Genomic DNA, 19,433 nt, shown 5'->3' with positions numbered 1-19,433 from the left:
TGTGGCCTTGAGAGGGATTTCCAGTTGGTAGTGCTCCCATGTGCCTGCTGCCCTTGTCCTTCTAGATGGCCATGGGTTTGGAAGGGGTTGTCTAAAGAGGCTTGGTGAGTTCTTGCAGTGCATCTTGTAGATGGTGCACACTGCTGCCACTGTGCATTGGTGGTGGAGGGAGTGAATGCTTGTGCAATTAAGCGTGCTGATTTGTCCTGGATGGTGTCAAGCTTCTTGAGTTCCAGAGAACCATGGATGATATTCAGGATACGGTGAGAAGGAAAAGAGAGGCTTTTAGCGGGTACAAGGGGAGCAAATCAGCGGAGGCATTAGTGGAGTACAGAAAGTGCAGGGTGGAGCTTAAGAAAGCAATTAGGAGAGCAAAGAGGGGATATGAGAAAGCTCTGACTGGTAAAAGTAGGGAAAATCCCAAGATATTCTATAAGTATATCAATGGAAAGAGGATAACCAGGGAAAGAGTAGTGCCCATTAGGGACCAAGGGGGCAATCTATGGGTGGGGCCAGAGGACATCAGTAGAGTGTTGAACGAATACTTCACATCTGTCCTCACCCAAGAGAATGAGGATGAAGGTATGGAACTCGGGGAGAGAGACTGTGAGGTTCTTGAGCAAATTGATATAGGGAGGGACAAGGTATTGGAGGTGTTGGCAGGCTTAAAAGTGGACAAGTCTCCAGGTCCGGATGATTTGTGTCCCAGACTGCTGAGGGAGGCAAGAGAGGAGATTTCAGGGGCTCTGACCCAAATTTTTAATTCCTCTCTGGCCACGGGGAGGTGCCAGAGGACTGGAGAACAGCTAATGTGGTTCCGCTATTTAAGAGGGGTTGTAGAGATAAGCCAGGGAACTAAAGACCAGTGAGTCTCAAACAGTGGTAGGGAAACTATTGGAGAAAATTCTGAAGGAGAGAATCTATCTCCACTTGGAGAGGCAAGGTTTGATCAGGGATAGTCAGCATGGCTTTGTCAGAGGGAGGTCATGCCTAACAAATTTGATTGAATTTTTTGAGGAGGTGACCAGGCGTGTAGATGAGGGTAGTGCAGTTGATGTACTTTATATGGATTTCAGCAAAGCCTTTGAGAAGGTCTCACATGGCAGACTTATTAAGAAGGCAAATGCACATAGAATACAGGGTAATTCGATAAGGTGGTTTCAAAATTGGCTTAGTTGTAGGAGACAGAGGGTGATGACAGAAGGCTGCTTTAGTGACTGGAAGCCAGTGTCCAGTGGTGTACCACAGGTGCTGGGTCCCCTATTATTCGTCATTTATATAAACGACATAGATGACTATGTGGGAGGTAGGATTAGTAAGTTTGCGGATGATACAAAGATTGGCCGGGTGGTTAACAATGAGGCTACAGGAAGATAGAGACGGTATGGTCAAATGGGCAGATAAGTGGCAGATGGAATTTAACCCTGAAAAGTGTGAGGTGATACACTTTGGAAGGAGTAATTTGACAAGGAAGTATTCAATGAACGGCATGACACTAGGAAGTTCTGAGGAACAAAGGGACCTTGGCGTGTGTGTCCATAGATCTCTGAAAGCGGAGGGACATGTTAGTGGGGTGGTGAAAAAGGCATATGAGACACTTGCCTTTATCAATCGAGGCATAGATTACAAAAGTAGAGAGGTCATGTTGGAGTTGTATAGAACCTTGGTGAGGCTACAGCTGGAGTAGTGTGTGCAGTTCTGGTCGCCACATTATAGGAAGGATATGATTGCACTGGAGGGGGTGCAGAGGAGATTCACCAGGATGTTGCCTGGGATGAAACATTTAAGTTATGAAGAGAGGTTGGATAGACTTGGGTTGTTTTTGTTGGAGAAGAGAAGACTGAGGGGAGACCTGATTGAGGTGTACAAGATTATGAGGGGCATGGACATGGTGGATAGGGAGCAGCTGTTCCCTTTAGTTGAAGGGTCAGTCACAAGTGAACACAAGTTCAAGGTGAGGGGCAAGAGGTTTAGTGAGGATTTGAGGAAAAGCTTTTTCACCCAGAGGGTGGTGACAGTCTGGAGTGTGCTGCCTGGGAGGGTGGTGGAGGCGGGTTGCCTCCCATCCTTTAAAAAGTACCTGGATGAGCACTTGGCACATCATAACATTCAAGGCTATGGGCCAAGTGCTGGTAAATGGGATTAGGTCAGGTGTTCCTCACGTGTTGGTGCAGACTCGATGGGCCGAAGGGCCCCTTCAGCATTGTGTGATTCTGTGAGTGTTGTTGGAGCTGCACTCACCCAGGCAAGTGGAGAGTATTCCACCACACTCCTGACTTGTATGTTGCAGATGGTGGACAGGCTCTGGGGGGTCAGGAAGTGAGTTACCCATCACAGGTTTCCTAGCCTCTGACCTGCTGTTATATATATGTAACCCCGAGGATTTTGATACTGGGGGAATTCAGCGATGGTAATGCCATTGAATGCCATGGGACGATGATTGGATTCTCTCTTGTTAAAGGTGGTCATTGCCTGGCGTGAATGTTACTTGCCACTTGTCAGCCTACACCTAGATATTGTCCAGGTCTTGCTGCATTTGGACATGGACAGCTTCAATATCTGACGATTTGCCAACAGTGCTGAACATTATGCAATCATGAGCAAACATCCCCACTTCTGACCTTATGATAGAAGGAAGGTCGTTGATGAAGCAGAAGATGGTTGGGCTAGTACACTACCCTGAGGAATCCCTGCAGTGATGTCCTGGAACTGAGATGAACAACCACAGCCATCTTCCTTTATGCTAGGTACAATAGAGGTATTCAAAATCATGGGGGTTCTTGACAGAGTAGATAGGGAGAAACCTTTCCCATTGAAAGGATCGAGAACCAGAGGGCACAGATTTAAGATAATTGCCAAAAGAAGCAATGGTGAAATGACAAAAAGCCTTCTTACAGAGTGGTTAGAATCTCAAATGTACTGCCTTAGAGTATGGTGGAAGCAGGTTCAATTGAGGTTGTCAAAACCGAATTGGATCATTATCTGAAAAGGAAGAACATGCAGGGCCACTGGGAGAAGGTGGTGGAATGGCTCTTAGGTGAATTGCCCCTTCAGAGAGCCAGTTCAGACAATACGGGCCAAATTGCCACTTCCTGTGCTGTAACGATTGTGATTATGTATGTCAGAGGATAAAGCCTGTTACTTTCTCTGTTTTCCCTCTTCTAATTCAATTTCTCTTTTCTGCTCTTCTATGTTTCTCATTCTTTTTTCACCTAGTCAACTTGCTGTACTCTCTGATTATTTGCCACTTTTCAGAACTTTTTGATAGGAAATTTCGTGCCTCTGATCCAAGAACAGATTTTCCATTCTCATCTCTCCTGTAGATTTTTTGATGAATAGATATTACAGTACTCTCCAATCTCAAGAATTCCAGCAGGAAAAAGACAGCCCAAGATATGGCACAGAACAGTAAGTAAGGAAAGCCAACTAAATTAGGGTAGAGATGCTATAGGGGGAAATGGATGGTTTTATGCTCGAATGGACCATTTAACAGGCTGTGTAGTCCATTTGCTGAAAGAGAGGAGAATTGCTGATAAGAAAATCTGAGGTGAATCAGTGGTGAATTTACATTAGGCTGTAAATTGATAAACCAGTACATGAAAGTGCTCATAAAACATGGTAAGAAGCCTTGTGAGATCTTTAGAAGATTGAACAGAGCATCAGTTTCAATGAACAGCATTGCCATGGTAAGTGAAATTTGTGGTGTTAGAACCAAGTGAAGAGGAACAGGATGGCTCTCCTTTTCCACTCCTCTTTTGACTGTAACAGGTTTTTATTAAAAGGATATGTTTGCCAATTCGGTGAGTGTCTAACTGTTTACATATGACTATAAAATACTCAAAGCCAACGGGTTTTCTTGAGTTTTAAAAAAAGAGACAATGTACTTAACTTGATCTAAGCAAAATAATAAAAATGCTTCAACTTACATAGCCACACACCCGAAGTTCACACCACATACAAATAGAGTACAGTGGATAGATTAAGCAATTTAGAGTCCCATAACATTAAAGGGGTATACAGCTCTTGAAGGTTGGTGACTTGGTTGGCTTCAGGTTGAACTTGGAGGTCCTGCTGCTTTTCAGTGTCAAGATTTAAAGATGTAGATGGACGATTTTTCTGTTCTTGTGGAGATACCAGCACTGGGTTGGGTTCTTTTTAATATATCTTTCTGCAACCCCTGCATGGTAAAAATCTGCAAAACAGGACAAGTAAGTTGCTTAAACGCACTTGTCACATGACCCTCTCCAAGTGTCCAATGACCCAAATATGATGATGGTTAGTGTATTCTAGTTGTAACCTGATTACAAAATGGCTGAGAATTCCTCTCTCAACCAGGGCCCCATTGTCCAAGTGATTATGTCTAATGGTTTTTATCCACCTAGTTGAGCACCCAGGGGATTATCTGGAGGCTTTGCTGATGGGATAGGAGATGGCCCACTTTCATACTCTTTTTTTCAAGGCAATTGTTCCTGGTGTGGCTTTGCAGACAGGTTGCCTCCATTTCAATGGTTTTGGAATGTAGAAGGTGCAGTGATGCAAATGTGCAGCCATGTTTGACTGTGATCCCAAGATACTGGAACGTGGCTTTAGTATTTTTTCAAAATCAGTTGGGAGGTTTCTAGCCAAAAAATTCAATTTTTTAATATAAAGCATGGTTTCACAACAATAGGATCATGTTCTCAGATGCAGCTGTTGCATTTTCTGTTGAAATCTGATGCATGCTGAAAACGGGAAGAAAAGCTAGTGTGGGGTTTGATGCTTGAAAAGAAGTGCCCTCAAGAAAGATGGGAGTGAGCCTTGGAAATCTGGGCAACTGCTGGGAAGAGGAACAAAAGGATAATGGATGGCAATGGAGCTGTATCATAATGATGCTGGTCCTGTCAAGTTGGGTCAGCTGGGCGATGAAGGTAGTAGGTGCAACAATGCTGCCAGTACAAGGACCTACAGTGAAAGGTAACTAATGAGAAATTAAGTAATGGTAAATTTCCGATGTCAATTTATTTTTGTGAGGATGGTCCAACTAGATTTAGTTTCTTATCTATAGAGAGAAAGTGAAAATTGAAGATCTGGTCAACAAAGGTTAACATCTGTTGAGCAGGTAATTCAGAATAACTTTGCGGAATGAGAATGGGAGCAGGAAGAAGGAGTTACATTTATATAACGCCTGTCAGGATATCAAAAATATCCTTCCATCCAAGGAAGCACTTTTGAAGTGTCATCAGTGTTGTTAAAGTAGAAAAAGTGGCAGATATAATATTGTTTGGGAATGTTGGACAGGACACAAGCAGAACCCCTCGCTCTTCAAATAGTGACATGGAACCTTTTACACCCATCCAAGAAGTTTAGTGAGGTCCCAGTGAGACATTTCAACTGAAAGACAGCACCCTTGACAGTTCAGACCTCCCTCATTACTGCTGTAAAATGCCAGTATAGATTTTGAGCTGAAGTCTTTGGAGTGAGACTTGAATCATGTGATGATGTTAACACTGAGCCATAACTAAGTGAATATTACAGTTAACAGAATTTATTTTGCTTTGTTAGAAGAAGGAAGCACAAAGTAAATCGAAGAAAAGGAGAAAAATGGCTAGTTCCCCAGAGAAGCCACCAGAGGGCAATGTAAGTATGGAGCACACTGAGTATTTTACACTTTCTCCTTTTTTCTCTCCTGTGACTCCTCTGCTAAAGCCAAAAAATGGTCTACTCCTGATCATTGAAAGTAATTTTTGGAGCTTAAGTGAACTATCTAATAGTTTGAATTAATAAACCTAAATAAAACAAAGTAGGAATTTGATGTTTTAAAAATGAGTTAACGGCTTATTTTAATTACGAAACTTTGAATTAAGTGTAGTGTTTGCTGTGGTATGTTCTCACAGCTAACTATGACTCTCTAGCACCTGGTCTGAATGGCCACATAAGATGTCTAGATCCATCATTAATAAGTGTGATCAAAATAGCATATGGGTATAAATGAATGAGCAAGCCCAAGGTCTGAATTCCCTTTTCCAATTTCCTATTCCCCATTTCTAATATTTTTCTGCCTTTTTCCTTTTAAAAAAAATTGTGAATTGTATGGATGCTTTCAACTGAAAAATACTCAACTACTGTAAGCACTTGTGGAAATAGCAAAACTTACATGTACTGTTAACCTCTAACAATGTCTTTTCATTGGCAACCACAGAGCTTTGAGATCCGTTACTTGAAAGGTGATTTGTTCGCATGCCCAGAGAAGGATGCACTGGCACATTGCATCAGTGAAGATTGTAACATGGAAGCGGGAATAGCAGTCTTGTTCAAGAAGAAATATGGATGTGTTGAGGAGCTGCAGAATCAGAGTAAGAGAGTAAAATTACAGAGCTCATTTTAAATTGGTGAACCAACAGCGTATTATTATGACCAGGATGGGAGGAGTGCGCAGATTACCTAGCCCCACTGCAGGTCATATTATTAGTTTAAAAGTTTAATTTACTCATCAAAATGGCCAATTGTTTACCTTCATTACTGGTACCTGGAATAAAAGAGACTTTAACCAGGCTTCTTTCAATAAACTCAAAATGATTGATTTATTATAAAACAAAACATATTTTTAACAAGTTGCAAGGACTGGTTGACACACAATTGTAATCTAGAAGTATAACTATCTATCGCTTCTTAAAAAATCCCCAGCACACATACAGATAAACAAAGGACATATAAGTAGCCTCTGCAGAGGTGGGTTTTAAAAATATATATAAGAAAATGATAACGTTCGCAGAGGTTCAACACTGTTGATCTGGAGCTCCCTCACATGAAGACAGGCTGCTGGTCCCAGTAGAGGTCTGGAGGTTCTCACCAATGGAGCATCAGCAGGGAGGAGAATATAGAGCTGGATCAATTCATCCAGCCTCAGCTTTACGGGTCCAAAATGCAAACAAGTTACACTCAGATGAGAATTCTCTGGCTACAGGTTTATAACCACACACGGAATTTCAGCCAAGACTGTGAGAGAGAAAGTCAGTTAGGGTAGCTTTCCTGCTCAGCTTATTCCCCCAACAAGACTGAATTCACAAAAAAAGGTTCAAAACTTAAAGCTTGTCTTTGTCATGTGATTTACAGTAAATCACTTGCCTGTGCCTTTAACAGTTTTTTTCATCAATTAAAGTAATTGCAATGCCAACAAGCACACAGCTCTTACCCTCCCTCAAGTACCACGCTGATCAGGTGATTTCTTGGAAAAGGCATGCTTGTTCACAGTTCAGAGGTGAACTTATGACCTTTTTTTAAAAAAACTCCAGGTCAGCACCCAAAGGCCCAAATAATGCAATGTCTTCCAAATTTTGAAAGAAGAATGCAGTTCATGAAGATATGGTTTTCCCAACAATATCGGTTTCTCTGGTGAAAGACACAATTTTGTTTGGACACAAATTCTTACCCCCTTGTAAGGAAAATCAAGCAGCAAGTTTTTTCAGAAGCATAAGATGCTCCATTCTCCAACCAATCCATGTTGGTGTTTATACTCCACTTCAATGGTAGTACTTCTCTCATGTTCTACTCCAGTGGCCTTTAATCCTCTTTTGTTCAGCCACCGACCTAATCTATTCTGAAATGCCTCTGTTCTTAAAACTCCGGTAATGTCATCTGTATAAAAATTTTCTCCAATTCTCTATCCCAAACCTTGCGTTTAATCTTATACCTATACCTGTTCTTTCACCCCACTTTCCATTCTAGATCATAGCATGATTAGTACTACAGTTTATCCCCAAATATTTAGAAACATGATTGAATTTTCAAAAATCATCATAAAAAGAATTGCCAGGTTAGATGGAGGGAAGTTTTTGCTCAGAAGTTAAAAAGAGAACTTGGAGAGATGAACTGGAACACTAAATACTGGAATACTAAATACTGGAAATAGAAATAAAATCAACAATGCTGTGACAGGAAAGCGAGTCAGTCAGCAGTTGTGTTAAGACGAAAGACTGCCTCTGTTGGGACTTCAACACAACATTGCTGGGTTCTGATGATGAGTAGCAGGAAATATGGTTGTACATGGGGAATTCATAAGCTGAGCATAAATTCATTAACCTAAATCATAAGGCCTATTGCATAATTAAGTAAAATTGCAGTTAGTAATGTCAATTTTATAGTTGAAGTACTCCAAGAAGTTGGGCTGATTCAGGTCCATCTCCTCCTTAGGATGTGGGAATTACTGGCTAGCTCAGCATTTATTTCCAATTCCTAATTGCCTTTGAGAAGGCGTTGGTGAACTGCCTTCTTGAACCACTGCAGTCTATGTGGTATAGGTACACCCAAAGTTCTATTGTGAAGGGAGAAAAATGGGGAAAGATCAATCAAACTGACGTTTAAAATACCCTGTAGCTGTAACTAAAAACTGTTTGTATTTTATTCATGCAAGATTGTGCAGTACTCTTTCATAACTCTTTGAACTGACTTAGGCCAGCTGTAAGAAGGCAACTAGTGCCATGGAACTTGGAAGGCTTTTGGGAATCAAGTGCAATGTTTGAATTGAAGCTGGTGAGCTTCTATTTGGGTGGACTTAAAGGCATTAAAACAGAGTACAGGCATCCTGTACTGTAGCAAGATAGATGTACATCCTGACCACACACACGACCACCTCCACCCCCCATCCCCCTCACCCACCCACACACGCACACGCACACACACACACACACACAGTAAAATACATAGAACCATAGACCATAGAAAAGTTACAGCACAGAAGGAGGCCATTCGGCCCATCTTGTCCATGCCAGCCCGAGGACACCCAGGTGCCCTTTCTAATCCCACCTTCCTCCACCTGGCCCATAGCCCTGCGGCTTACAGCACTTAAGGTGCAGATCCAGGTACTTTTTAAAAGAGTTAAGAGTTTCTGCCTCTACCACCAACTTGGGCAGGGAATTCCAGACACCCACTACCCTCTGCGTAAAAAAGTTCTTCCTCATGTCCTCCTTACACCTTCTGCCACTTATCTTGAATCTATGTCCCCTGGTTCTAGAATTCTCCACCATAGCTAAATATTCTACTTAATTGGATTCTTCAAGAGCTTTTGTTCTTCCTGGGTGAGTTCAGTTGTCTCTGTGATAACTGAACTGAGTTGTTTGAGATCAAGGTTCACTGGAATGTGGGAAACATCAGGCGTACAAAGCCAATCAGTATTCGGCAACTCCAAACTTTTCTGAGCTGGATCAGGTGGATTCGAGGTTCGCTGGAGCGCTGAGAAAAAATATCCAGTTTTCTTACACCACTATTTTTCAGGTAGCCAAATTTGAGGTACTCTACCTATAGTGACTTTCATTGCAGTGCAATTTGATGTTGTCTGGGTATGGACCTTCCAGTATTTGGTCACAAGTACAGTCACCCGAATGTCATATGCGTTCCATAGCCAATTTTGTCCACTTTGTTCACTTAAAGGCATAGAATAAAGCCTTCAATCAGAGGTATGCCGGGGAAGCCCTTACTTATTCACGATAAAAAAAGAACTCTGCGGTCAAGACTAATACCAAGCATGGAAATAAATAACTAACCACCTTTTAGTAGAAAACCTAATATTGGCCCAGATCTTCTGGTCTCAGGATTATTAAAGACCTGATGTGCCACCCAAGATGCATGTCGGGACCCCATGGAAGTCCTGACGCGCTCACTCCATGGGAATTGCCCAGGAAGACTGAACTTTCAATGAGCAGTTCCCTCTCCAAAAAAGTCTCCAACTCTGAATTCAAGTCAGAGACTTTGGACCTGGGTAGTTATCCAGGAAATGTTGGACAGAAAAACCCTAATCTAATCAGTGGATAACTATGCAACTGAACGCCAACCACTCCCGCTGACCCCAATTTCTCCATCCCCAGCTACCCGACTGCCCCCAACCACCCTGCCAACCCAATAATCTTCACCCATTCTCTAACCTTCACCTAAGGGGAGTGTGTCTTCTGCTCTGATTCTCTTCGCTGCTCTGCATGGATCCTGACGCTAAGCGAGTTCTGGCAGCTGCATTGGAAATCGGAGCCTTTTAAACGTGTCCAGGTAAGTGCACTGATTTCTGCCTGATCAGTGCCGGATGCAGCAGTTCCAAAGCTGATCAGAAGATTTGGGCCAATGCTTTCGCTAAACAGAAATTACCTCCCTACACTTCTTCCCAGTATCTACATTACCTCAATATTAATTAAATCTGTTCAATGTTTTAGTACTATTGTTGTGCTTGTTTTGAGACCGCAATAAAGCTACGGGCTAAGCCATGACCCATTAGAAAATGCCAAACTGATAATACAATAAATTTGCTGTGTCTACAACAGGTTTGAAAATTATTAGTTATTAGTTGATTAGTCATTATTAGTTCTCATTTGGTCCCTTTACATAAAGATAGACTTTCTGTTTGCTAATGCAATTAATGATTTAAATTGTTTTGCTCTATCATCAGATTATTGCACCTTTTATTTTAGTTAATATGTAAATACAATTTTGATTGGTGATTTTCCTTACAGAAAAGAAGACTGGGGAGGTGGCTGTGCTGCAGAAAGATCAGAGATACATTTACTATTTGGTAATGGATCCAGCCATATTTTACATTGAGTAATGGGATCACTATTTACCATTTAAATTATCTAAACCTCATGTCGGGGTACAGGATAATTTGGAAAAATGTATTTTCACTTTTGAAGTCTTTATTAGATTTAAATTTTTCAAATACACTACTCACATTATTTTAACAAGTATTGGATATACTCCCAAGAGCTTAATGAAGTAACTGCTGTTCATTTTTTTTCATTTGGTTAATCAGAAGATAAACTCGATTTTAAAAAAATAGCACTTGATCTTAATATTTTTTAAATTGTTGACTTATGTGCAAAGCTTACTGGGGGTTCATGCTCCAGACTTATCTATAAACCCATCACTTTAACCTTATCTTACAATAATGATGGAACTGCAAGAGAGTGTTTGTGTAATGTAATTTGGTGTTAAACAAGGCTTTAATTCTCACTTCTCACTTTTTGTGCTTTTAGTTATTGACCTAATTCAAAGATGCCAACGTATTGCTGAGTTGTGAATACAAGATAAAATACTTCAAAGTTGGAATATTTTCCTTATCCACCTGATTTTCTGACATTCACTTAAACTGAGTGATCCTGTGTATTTGAGAACCAGCCCAAGAAAATTTCCACTTTTAATACCTCCTGTTCATTATTGTCTACCTTGTTGCCTGATATTAAGTGATTTAATTCTTCTACAGATCACTAAAAAGGTGGCATCAGATAAGCCAACTTATGACGATCTGCAGAGCAGCCTCAAGGCCATGAAGAATCACTGCCTGAGTAATGGAGTCTTGCGCATCTCAATGCCTAAGTAATAATGAAGGAGAAGTTGAATTTGTTGCTTCTACTGCAGTTTTATCACAATTGTATTCTTGATTATTTCAATGTCCTGCTTTCCGGCATATCATCCTGAACTCTGCACACTTCCAATTTTTCCAGAATTGAGATTCCAGTATCCTGTCCCATACTCAATCTCACTTGTCTATGATACTTGTGTAAATTAATATATAATAGCATTTTATTCTCCAATGTACTAAATTCAATGCCTCATCCTTATCAGATTTCTCGACAATCTTGCACACTCAATTTTTCAGAATCCCACGAACCTTTATCCTCCCTTTCCCCGCCTCCCCCTTCGACACACACAACTTCAATCTCCTGACTGTCATTTGTACATTTCTACCACTTTGCTTTTCCTCAGCCTTAATAGCAGAGTCTGTAGCTGCTTTGTCTCTACTCTCTGAAACAACTTCCCTAAACATGTATTTCCTCTGAAAGTTTTTGCAAAATTTATCTTTCTGACCAAACTTTGACATCCTTTCTGATCTCTGCATCAGTGCTTAGGCACCCACTTTCATGTCTATTTCCATTGTGAAGCACTTTGAGAAGGTGGGAAGCAGTAGTCAAGACTTGAAGGAATACAGATCTCTTGAGGGCTATAGAGATAGAGAGGGACAGGACGACATGGGATTTTTGCAAGGGGTTGTGAATATTAGACACATCAGTGGTATGTGTTGCTGCCAGGCTCAGCGAGGAACTCGCAATATTGTTTGGATTTCTGCATTAAACATGTATATGGTGGAGAAAGACCATTCTCACCACCTCAAACCACCTGTTGACTAATCACAATGCATGCATAGCAATCATGTAGAAGCCTTCAGAAAGAGCAATTCTGTCTTGGTCACTGGAGGATGATAGGGTAGACAGTGAGGAATAAGTATTTTTTTTTTGGAAAAAAAGCAACAGGAACATAGAAAGCTGACAGTTGCTCTGTTCATACTGCCTGTGAGCACAGTGAGAAATGGCTGTGGGCATGAAATAGACTCTACTCAGACTGTCTTTTAGCTGGTATGTGATCAGCTAATTTAAAGAGAGCGGAGATGAAATTGGTTTTAAAATAAACAACATGTCATTTTTGGTTCTGTTAACTCTTCACTAAAGTTGTAACTGCACTTACAAAGGAGTTGGTGACATACAGAGAACCCAATGAAACGTTTGCACAGCAGTAACTGGTCTTATGAGGATTTTCTTGTATTACTGTAATTAGAGCATAGTGCTGACGTTTAATAGACCAGCCAGAAAGCATGTTACAAGTAGAATCATTCCATAGGATAGGGCTATTAGTGTAATTGTATGTATGTCATGTAGACATTTGGGACCTGCATCATAAGAATGTAGTGGGGTGTTTTTGTTGGAGGGTTCCACAGGTGAGTTTGTTTTAATTTCTGTCTTGGATAGCTGGCAGCTTCAGGAAATCGTCTGAGTTTGCGATGCTGTTTGTTTTTTTCCCTGTTTGCTAACTCCTACTGTGTGTGCCATGCATTACTAAAATCTGCCTTTGTTTCCGCTCAATGCGACTCAACTCTGAAGACTAGCCTAGTTGTCTCTTCTTTGTAAATAAATTAAATAATTTATATATGTCAGAACAGGTGTTAAATACTCACTATCCTATATAATGGGATTTTGCAACTTTTCATTCTAATTGTGCTTAATAACTCAAGATCTGGCTATACTTTGTTATGAATAGTACCATTTTCTCTGCAGGATCGGATGTGGTCTGGACAATCTGGAGTGGGACAAAGTTTCTGCGATAATTCAAGAGGTTTTTAAAGACGCAAATACCATAGTCACTGTGTACTCTTTGTAAAGATGCATATTATGAATATGTGTACTGTTTAAAAAAACACAAGTATTCTACGTAAGTAATTTGAGCGATTAGGGACGGATGGATGTGAAATAATGACTTGGGTACTTTTTGTTGGTTACCTGTTTGATTCCCATCAGTTGATGGTTAATGTTTGCTTTTTCTATTGATAGACCTAGGTAGTAATTTCTAAAAACAAAAAGTAATAATTTTTGTTTATTGTGTATGTATTACAATAAGTTCATAAGATCTGAGTGAAATTCATCTCTTAATAGAAAGGCGGGGGAGATCCTGTTGTTCTCAAATTGTCTAGCGAAATCACCACACTTGTGAATCTCAGATTTTAAATGTTGTGCGTTCCACACTTTCTTTAGTAGATTGTTAATTTCAGACTAAAACAAGCATTTTCTATTTCTGTTGAAAGAATGCGAGAATTTTTTTCAGTCTGCGATTTGCCAAAGTATCAAGCTTGTAACTTGAGTGAGCCTGTTCACAAGTCCTTATTGAATAAATTCTTTCTGGTACTCTCTCAAGTTCAAATCTGTTGTTGGGATACTGCTGCTGCCATGGAATTATTGTACTGATGATCAATAATTTGATTTGTTGTTATTTACATAAAATTTTACGGAACTAAAATAGACCATTTGGCCCATCAGGTTTATGCTCCACACGTGACTCCTTCCACCTTAATTCATCTTGCCCTATCAATATATCTTTCTGTTCCTTTCTTCTTGTACTTCTCTTCCCCTTAAAAGCATCTATGCTGCAAAAACACATTCACGCCACTCTCTGAATAAAGAATTTCACCTGAATTGCTTATTGGATTTAATGGTGACTAGCTTACATTTATCACCCCTAGTTTCATACTTGCTCACAAGTGGAAACATCTCACTATGGCTACCTTTCATAATTATAACAATCTCTAACAGGCCATTGCTCGGTCTTCTCTCTTCCAGAGAAAGGAACCCCAATCTGTGTTTTCTGACAGTTGCCTCAGTTCTGGTGATTTTCATATCTAGTACTTCTATATCCTTTTTGTAATACGAGGCAGGATTTTTTAGTTCGGTGGGCGCCTGCGATCGGCAGGTCTGGGATCGGCCGGATATCGGACCACCGACAGCAATCTGCTCCCAACCACAATTTCATGCTGGCTGGCCAATTAACGCATGCTGAATTAAGGTGCGCTGAAATGCTCAGCGCTGCCAAGGTAGGGGGGCGGGAGGAGGGCAAGCGCTGAAGTCAGCTCAGGCGCAAGGGAATGCAGAATGAAAGCTCCCTGAAGGCAGAGAGCTGCCTCAAGGAGCTGAAGAATCCAAAAGCAATAAATAATGATTTTAAAATGCCGAAAGAAATGTCCACGCATCAGAATCATACGCACATATGGATGATGATAAATTCTGTCCAAACATTTTTTTTAAGATTAATACCGGAAATCTCACCCCGCCTTTGGATGAGGTTTCCTCAAAAAGGCAAAGGCCACCTAGCTGATTCGCCCACATGCCAACCAGTACGTTGGAGGGGCAACAAAAAATCTCCGTCAATTACAATGTTAATGGCCCTAATAGGCCTCTTAATTGTCAGCGGGTGCACTCCCGACGCTCGTGTGCGCCTGCTGACTGAAATATCACGCTCGCCTGATGTCATCACGTGCTACTTTATGCTCAAGTGGATCGTGCATGTGCCTGCACACTGAGCGAAAAATTCTGCCCATGGAGACCAGAACTGTGATCCGTACTCAACTGTTGTTTAACATTTTTTTGTTTTTGAATTCTATTCCTTCAAAAATAAACCAGTACTTGCTAGCATTTTTATAACTTTGCTATCTCTGTTCCTGAATTTACCTCTAAATCCAATAGCACCTTTACCTGTGGCTTGGTTGATAGCGCTCTTGCCTCTAAGTCAAAATGTTACGGATCCAGGACTTGAGCACAACAATCCAGGCTGACACTCCAGTGCAATACTGTCAGAGGTGTTATCTTTAAGATGAGACATTAAACCGAGCTCCTATGTGTTTCCTGAGTGGAATATTTGTTATTGTGGCTTTATCTCGGGATTTGTTGGCTTCTTACTCTGATGGAGGCAATGTCCTTCCGTTCAAAAGCATTTATTTAGATTCTAACTCTTTACAGAGGTTAAATAAGACCAAGACGTAGCTGGAGCAATGCTCTTGATGTTTCACACTCATCTCCTCTCAATGAGTGCCATCACTGTAACATAGCTCCTTTTGCACATGCTCAATAGTTATCATTAGAGTTAACCTTTATTCTACGTCTCCCCCAAGTCCCTATTCCCATACTATAATACACATTCTCCTACACTTCCCCCAATGTCTCTTTTCTTAAAGGGAAAGTGTCTTTGATGGTTTCACCAGGCTTCCTGAGCGAATGCGAAGCTCCTGAGGTAGATGGGAATCCTGTTGCTCTGATGTCAGTTTGTGGGGATTGTCACTCCTGGTTTCCCTCATTTCTGGTTGTGCAGGTGTGACATTCTCTTGAGGTTCAGGGTACTCTGCCTATGCTGTTGATGATTTTCTGTCTATTAAAATTAGGGCAGATCCGTTCCTTCGAATGATGCCTGACTGTGTCTTGACTAGATATGATCTCAGTTGCTGTAGCTTCTCAATTCCTATACCAGCACGGCTCTGGTCTCTGATCCATACCCTCTTCTTCCCAGAATCGAAAGGTCTTAAGCCCTATGCCTATGGTTCAACACACAAGCTTGTCTTGCTCAGTAGGCTTCTTCCTAGCTCGATCATGGACTGAGGGCATTTGGGGGAGCTCATGGCATGCACAAATCTATATGATGCTACAAATATTTGGAGGCACTCTGGCGAATTTGTGGTCGATTATCAGAAATGATGATGTCCAGAATGCCATGCCTAGAGAACATTTTCTTCCCACTTTCTATAGTCAAACAAATCCATGCCAAGGTGTTCCCAAGGCCTTGATGGAAAGGAGGAGGGCAAAAGTAGCTCTTTCTGCTCCTGCCTGTGAATGGTGCAGGTGACGCAGTTGGAGATCATTTCTTCAATAGAGTGTGAAATGCTTGGCCATCATACTGACTGCTGTGTCCTGGCTCAACACACAAGATATCCTTTGTGGATCTTCCGGAGGATTTCAGACAGGGAGCTCCAGGTACCACCACTCTTGCATCGTATACCAGGAGGGTGTCTACAATGCCGAAGTGGTGATACTGTTTGAAATATTTCCTCAAGATGGAGCTGCTTAGAATGTATTGTGGCCATCCGTCCAGGCAGTGTATGTGAATCTGGATGCACTCTTCCTCTTGCCTTTGGGCCGCACGAAATTCACACAATTTCTGGTCTGTTGCTGGCAAGTATTTGGTAGTCAAGGCTGTGAAGATTTTATCTTCCTATACTGGGTAAGTGGCGGGTGTCTTGGACAGTGCATAGCCTGATATTTATCCTATATGTACTCTGTAGTAGCATTGTATCACATGAATCTAAGTCAGAATTGCTGAATCCTGGGTGGCATCTTGGCGATTTCTTTTGCATTAAACAGGGTTAGTAATGGCTTATGATCAGTCTCAATCTTAAACTGCAGGCCTGGTACATAATCGGAGAATTTTTCACATGCCCAAGTCACTGTGAGGGCTCCCTTTTCGATAACCACATAGCACAGGTCTGTCTCGGTTAATGAACTTGTAATTAACAGGTTGTCTTTTGCCATCACTTTGGACCTGGAATAGTACCGCTCCCAGTCCCGTTCCAGATGCAACAACTGCTACAATCATGAGAAGTTCAAGGTCGTAGTGGGTTAAGACCTCTGAGGATATTAGTATTGTTTTGATTTGTTTCAATGACTGTTGCTAATGTTCAATCCAGTACCATCCCTGTCTTGTAGTAAAAATATATCTGAGGGGTTCATTTTATCTAGGCTAAGTGAGGCAGGGGTTTACCTAGTTGGCTGACAATGCCCATAAACATTTGTAGCTCTGTTATATTTCTAGGTGGCGGGAATTTCTTTATTGTTCATGGTTTCTGTGGGTCTACTGTAATCTCAGTCACTTGTATAATGTGCCCTAGGACTTTATCATGGGCCTAGAAAGCTCACATTTATCATGGAGCATCAAGCCAGCCTCTTGTTACATTAGTAAGATTCCCTGACCTCTTTGTTGTGTTCCTGTTTCATTGACCCATGGATCAAGAAGTCATCATGTGGTACATGACACCTTTCATTCTTTGCAAAATATTGGACATTATCCTTTGGAATATTTTGTAGAATCTTTGCAGTGCAGAAGGAGGCCATTCAGCCCATCGAGTCTGCACTGGCTCTCTGAAAGAGTATTCTACTGAGTCCCATTCCCCTGCCTTATCCTTGTAACCTTGTACATTCTTTATTTTCAGATAGCAATCCAATTCCCTTTTTAATACCTCGTTCGAACCTGCCTCCAACACCCTCTCAAGAAGTTCGTTCCAGACTCCAGCCACCCTCTGGGTGAAAAATGTTTTCCTCGCATCACTTTTACTCCTTTTGCCAATTATTTTGAATCTGTGCCCTCTAGTTCTTGATGCTCCCTTGAGTGGGAACAGTTTCTCACTGTTTACCCTGTCCATCCCCTCAGGATCTTGAATATCTCTGAAGGTGGAGGGGCATGTTCGTGGGGTGGTGAAAAAGGCATATGAGACACTTGCCTTTATCAATCGAGGCATAGATTACAAAAGTAGGGTGATCATGTTAGAGTTGTATAGAACCTTTGGTGAGGCCACAGCTGGAGTATTGTGTGCAGTTCTGGTCACCACATTATAGGAAGGATGTGATTGCACTGGAGGGGGTGCAGAGGAGATTCACCAGGACGTTGCCTGGGATGAAATATTTAAGTTATGAAGAGAGGTTGGATAGACTTAGGTTGTTTTCGTTGGAGCAGAGAAGGCTGAGGAGGTGACCTGATCAAGGTGTACAAGATTATGAGGGGCATGGACAGGGTGGATAGGGAGCAGCTGTTCCCCTTAGTTGAAGGGTCAGTCACGAGGGGTCATAAATTCAAGGTGAGGGGCAGGAGGTTTAGGGGGGATGTGAGGAAAAAGCTTTTCACCCAGAGGGTGGTGACGGCCTGGAATGCACTGCCTGGGAGGGTGGTGGAGGTGGGATGCCTCCCATCCTTTAAAAAGTACCTGGATGAGCACTTGGCACGTCATAACATTCAAGGCTATGAGCCAAGTGCTGGTAAATGGGATTAGATAGGTGCGTCAGGTGTTTTTCATGTGTCGGTGCAGACTCAATGGGCCGAAGGGCTTCTTCTGCACTCTGTGATTCTGTGATCTCTATCAAGTCTTCTCTCAGCCGCCTTTTCTCAATGAAAATAGCCCCAACCTCTTCAATCTACCCTTATAGCTACAGTTCTTTATTCCTGGAGCCGTTCTTGTGAATCTCCTCTGTACCCGCTCCAATGCCTTCACATCCTTCCTCAAGTATGGCACCCAGAACTGGACGCAGTACTCCAGATTAGGCCTAACTAGCGTCTTATACAAGTTCAGCATGACCTCCTTACTCTTGTACTTAATGCCCCATTAATAAATCCTCAGATACTTTATGCTTTATTAACTGCTCTCTCAACATGCCCTGCCATCTTCAATGACTTGTGTTCCAAGGTTCCTCTGTTCCTGCACCTCCTTTCGAGTTTCTCCCTTTATTTTATACTGCATCTTCATATTCCTCCTGCTAAAATGAATCACCTCACACTTCTCTGCATTGAACTTCATCTGCCACTTGTCTGCCCAATCAACCAACATGTCTATATCCTTTTGAAGTTCAAGACAATCCTCCTCACAGTTGACAATATTTCCAATCTTCGTATCATCTGCACATTTTGAAATCATGCTCCGAACATCACAGTCTAGGTCATTAATATATATCAGGAAGAGCAAGGTTCCCAACAATGACCCTTGGGGGAACTCCCGAGCAAAACTGGAGTTGGTGGGAATCAGGGGGAAAAGTCCTTGCTGGTTGGAGTCATACAATGGAAGCACAATGGAAGATTAGCTCTGAAGAAGAGCCATATGGACTCGAAGCATTAACTCAGTTTCTCTCTCCGCAGATGCTGCCAGCCCTGCTGAATTTTTCCAGCATTTTCAGTTTTTATTACAAAGGAAGATGGTTGTGGTTGTTGGAGGTCAAACGTCTCAATTCCAGGACATCACCGCAAGAGTTTCTCAGGGTAGTGTCCTAGGCCCAACCATCTTCAGCTGCTTCATCAATAACCTTCCTTCCATCATAAGTTCAGAAGTGGGGATGTTTGCTAATGATTGC

At 41.7% G+C, this 19,433-nt stretch overlaps 1 protein-coding gene across 7 annotated transcripts in view; it reads left to right on the top strand.

Annotated features, from left to right (window-relative positions):
* Positions 1-13,697, top strand: part of LOC144681008 (ADP-ribose glycohydrolase OARD1-like) — a 42,353-nt gene extending 28,656 nt beyond the window's left edge. For 3 of the 7 annotated variants that reach the window (XM_078542667.1, XM_078542673.1, XM_078542670.1), the window contains exons 2-6: positions 5,542-5,616; positions 6,179-6,332; positions 10,473-10,531; positions 11,219-11,331; positions 13,065-13,697. In XM_078542667.1, coding sequence (XP_078398793.1) covers positions 5,542-5,616; positions 6,179-6,332; positions 10,473-10,531; positions 11,219-11,331; positions 13,065-13,167 — 504 coding nt within the window. In that variant the 3' untranslated portion in view covers positions 13,168-13,697. Of the gene's footprint in view, positions 1-2,726; positions 2,748-3,323; positions 3,409-5,538; positions 5,617-6,178; positions 6,333-10,472; positions 10,532-11,218; positions 11,332-13,064 lie in introns of those variants that run through there. The other 4 variants (XM_078542672.1, XM_078542671.1, XM_078542668.1 and 1 more) reach the window with 4 other exon arrangements.
* The last annotated feature ends 5,736 nt before the right edge of the window (positions 13,698-19,433 follow it).

This window comes from Cetorhinus maximus, chromosome 5 (genome assembly GCF_964194155.1).
Source record: "Cetorhinus maximus chromosome 5, sCetMax3.hap1.1, whole genome shotgun sequence".
In the NCBI taxonomy this organism is placed as follows: domain Eukaryota; kingdom Metazoa; phylum Chordata; class Chondrichthyes; order Lamniformes; family Cetorhinidae; genus Cetorhinus; species Cetorhinus maximus.
Note: the sequence above shows the minus strand (reverse complement) of the source record. Positions and strands in the feature narration are given on the sequence as shown.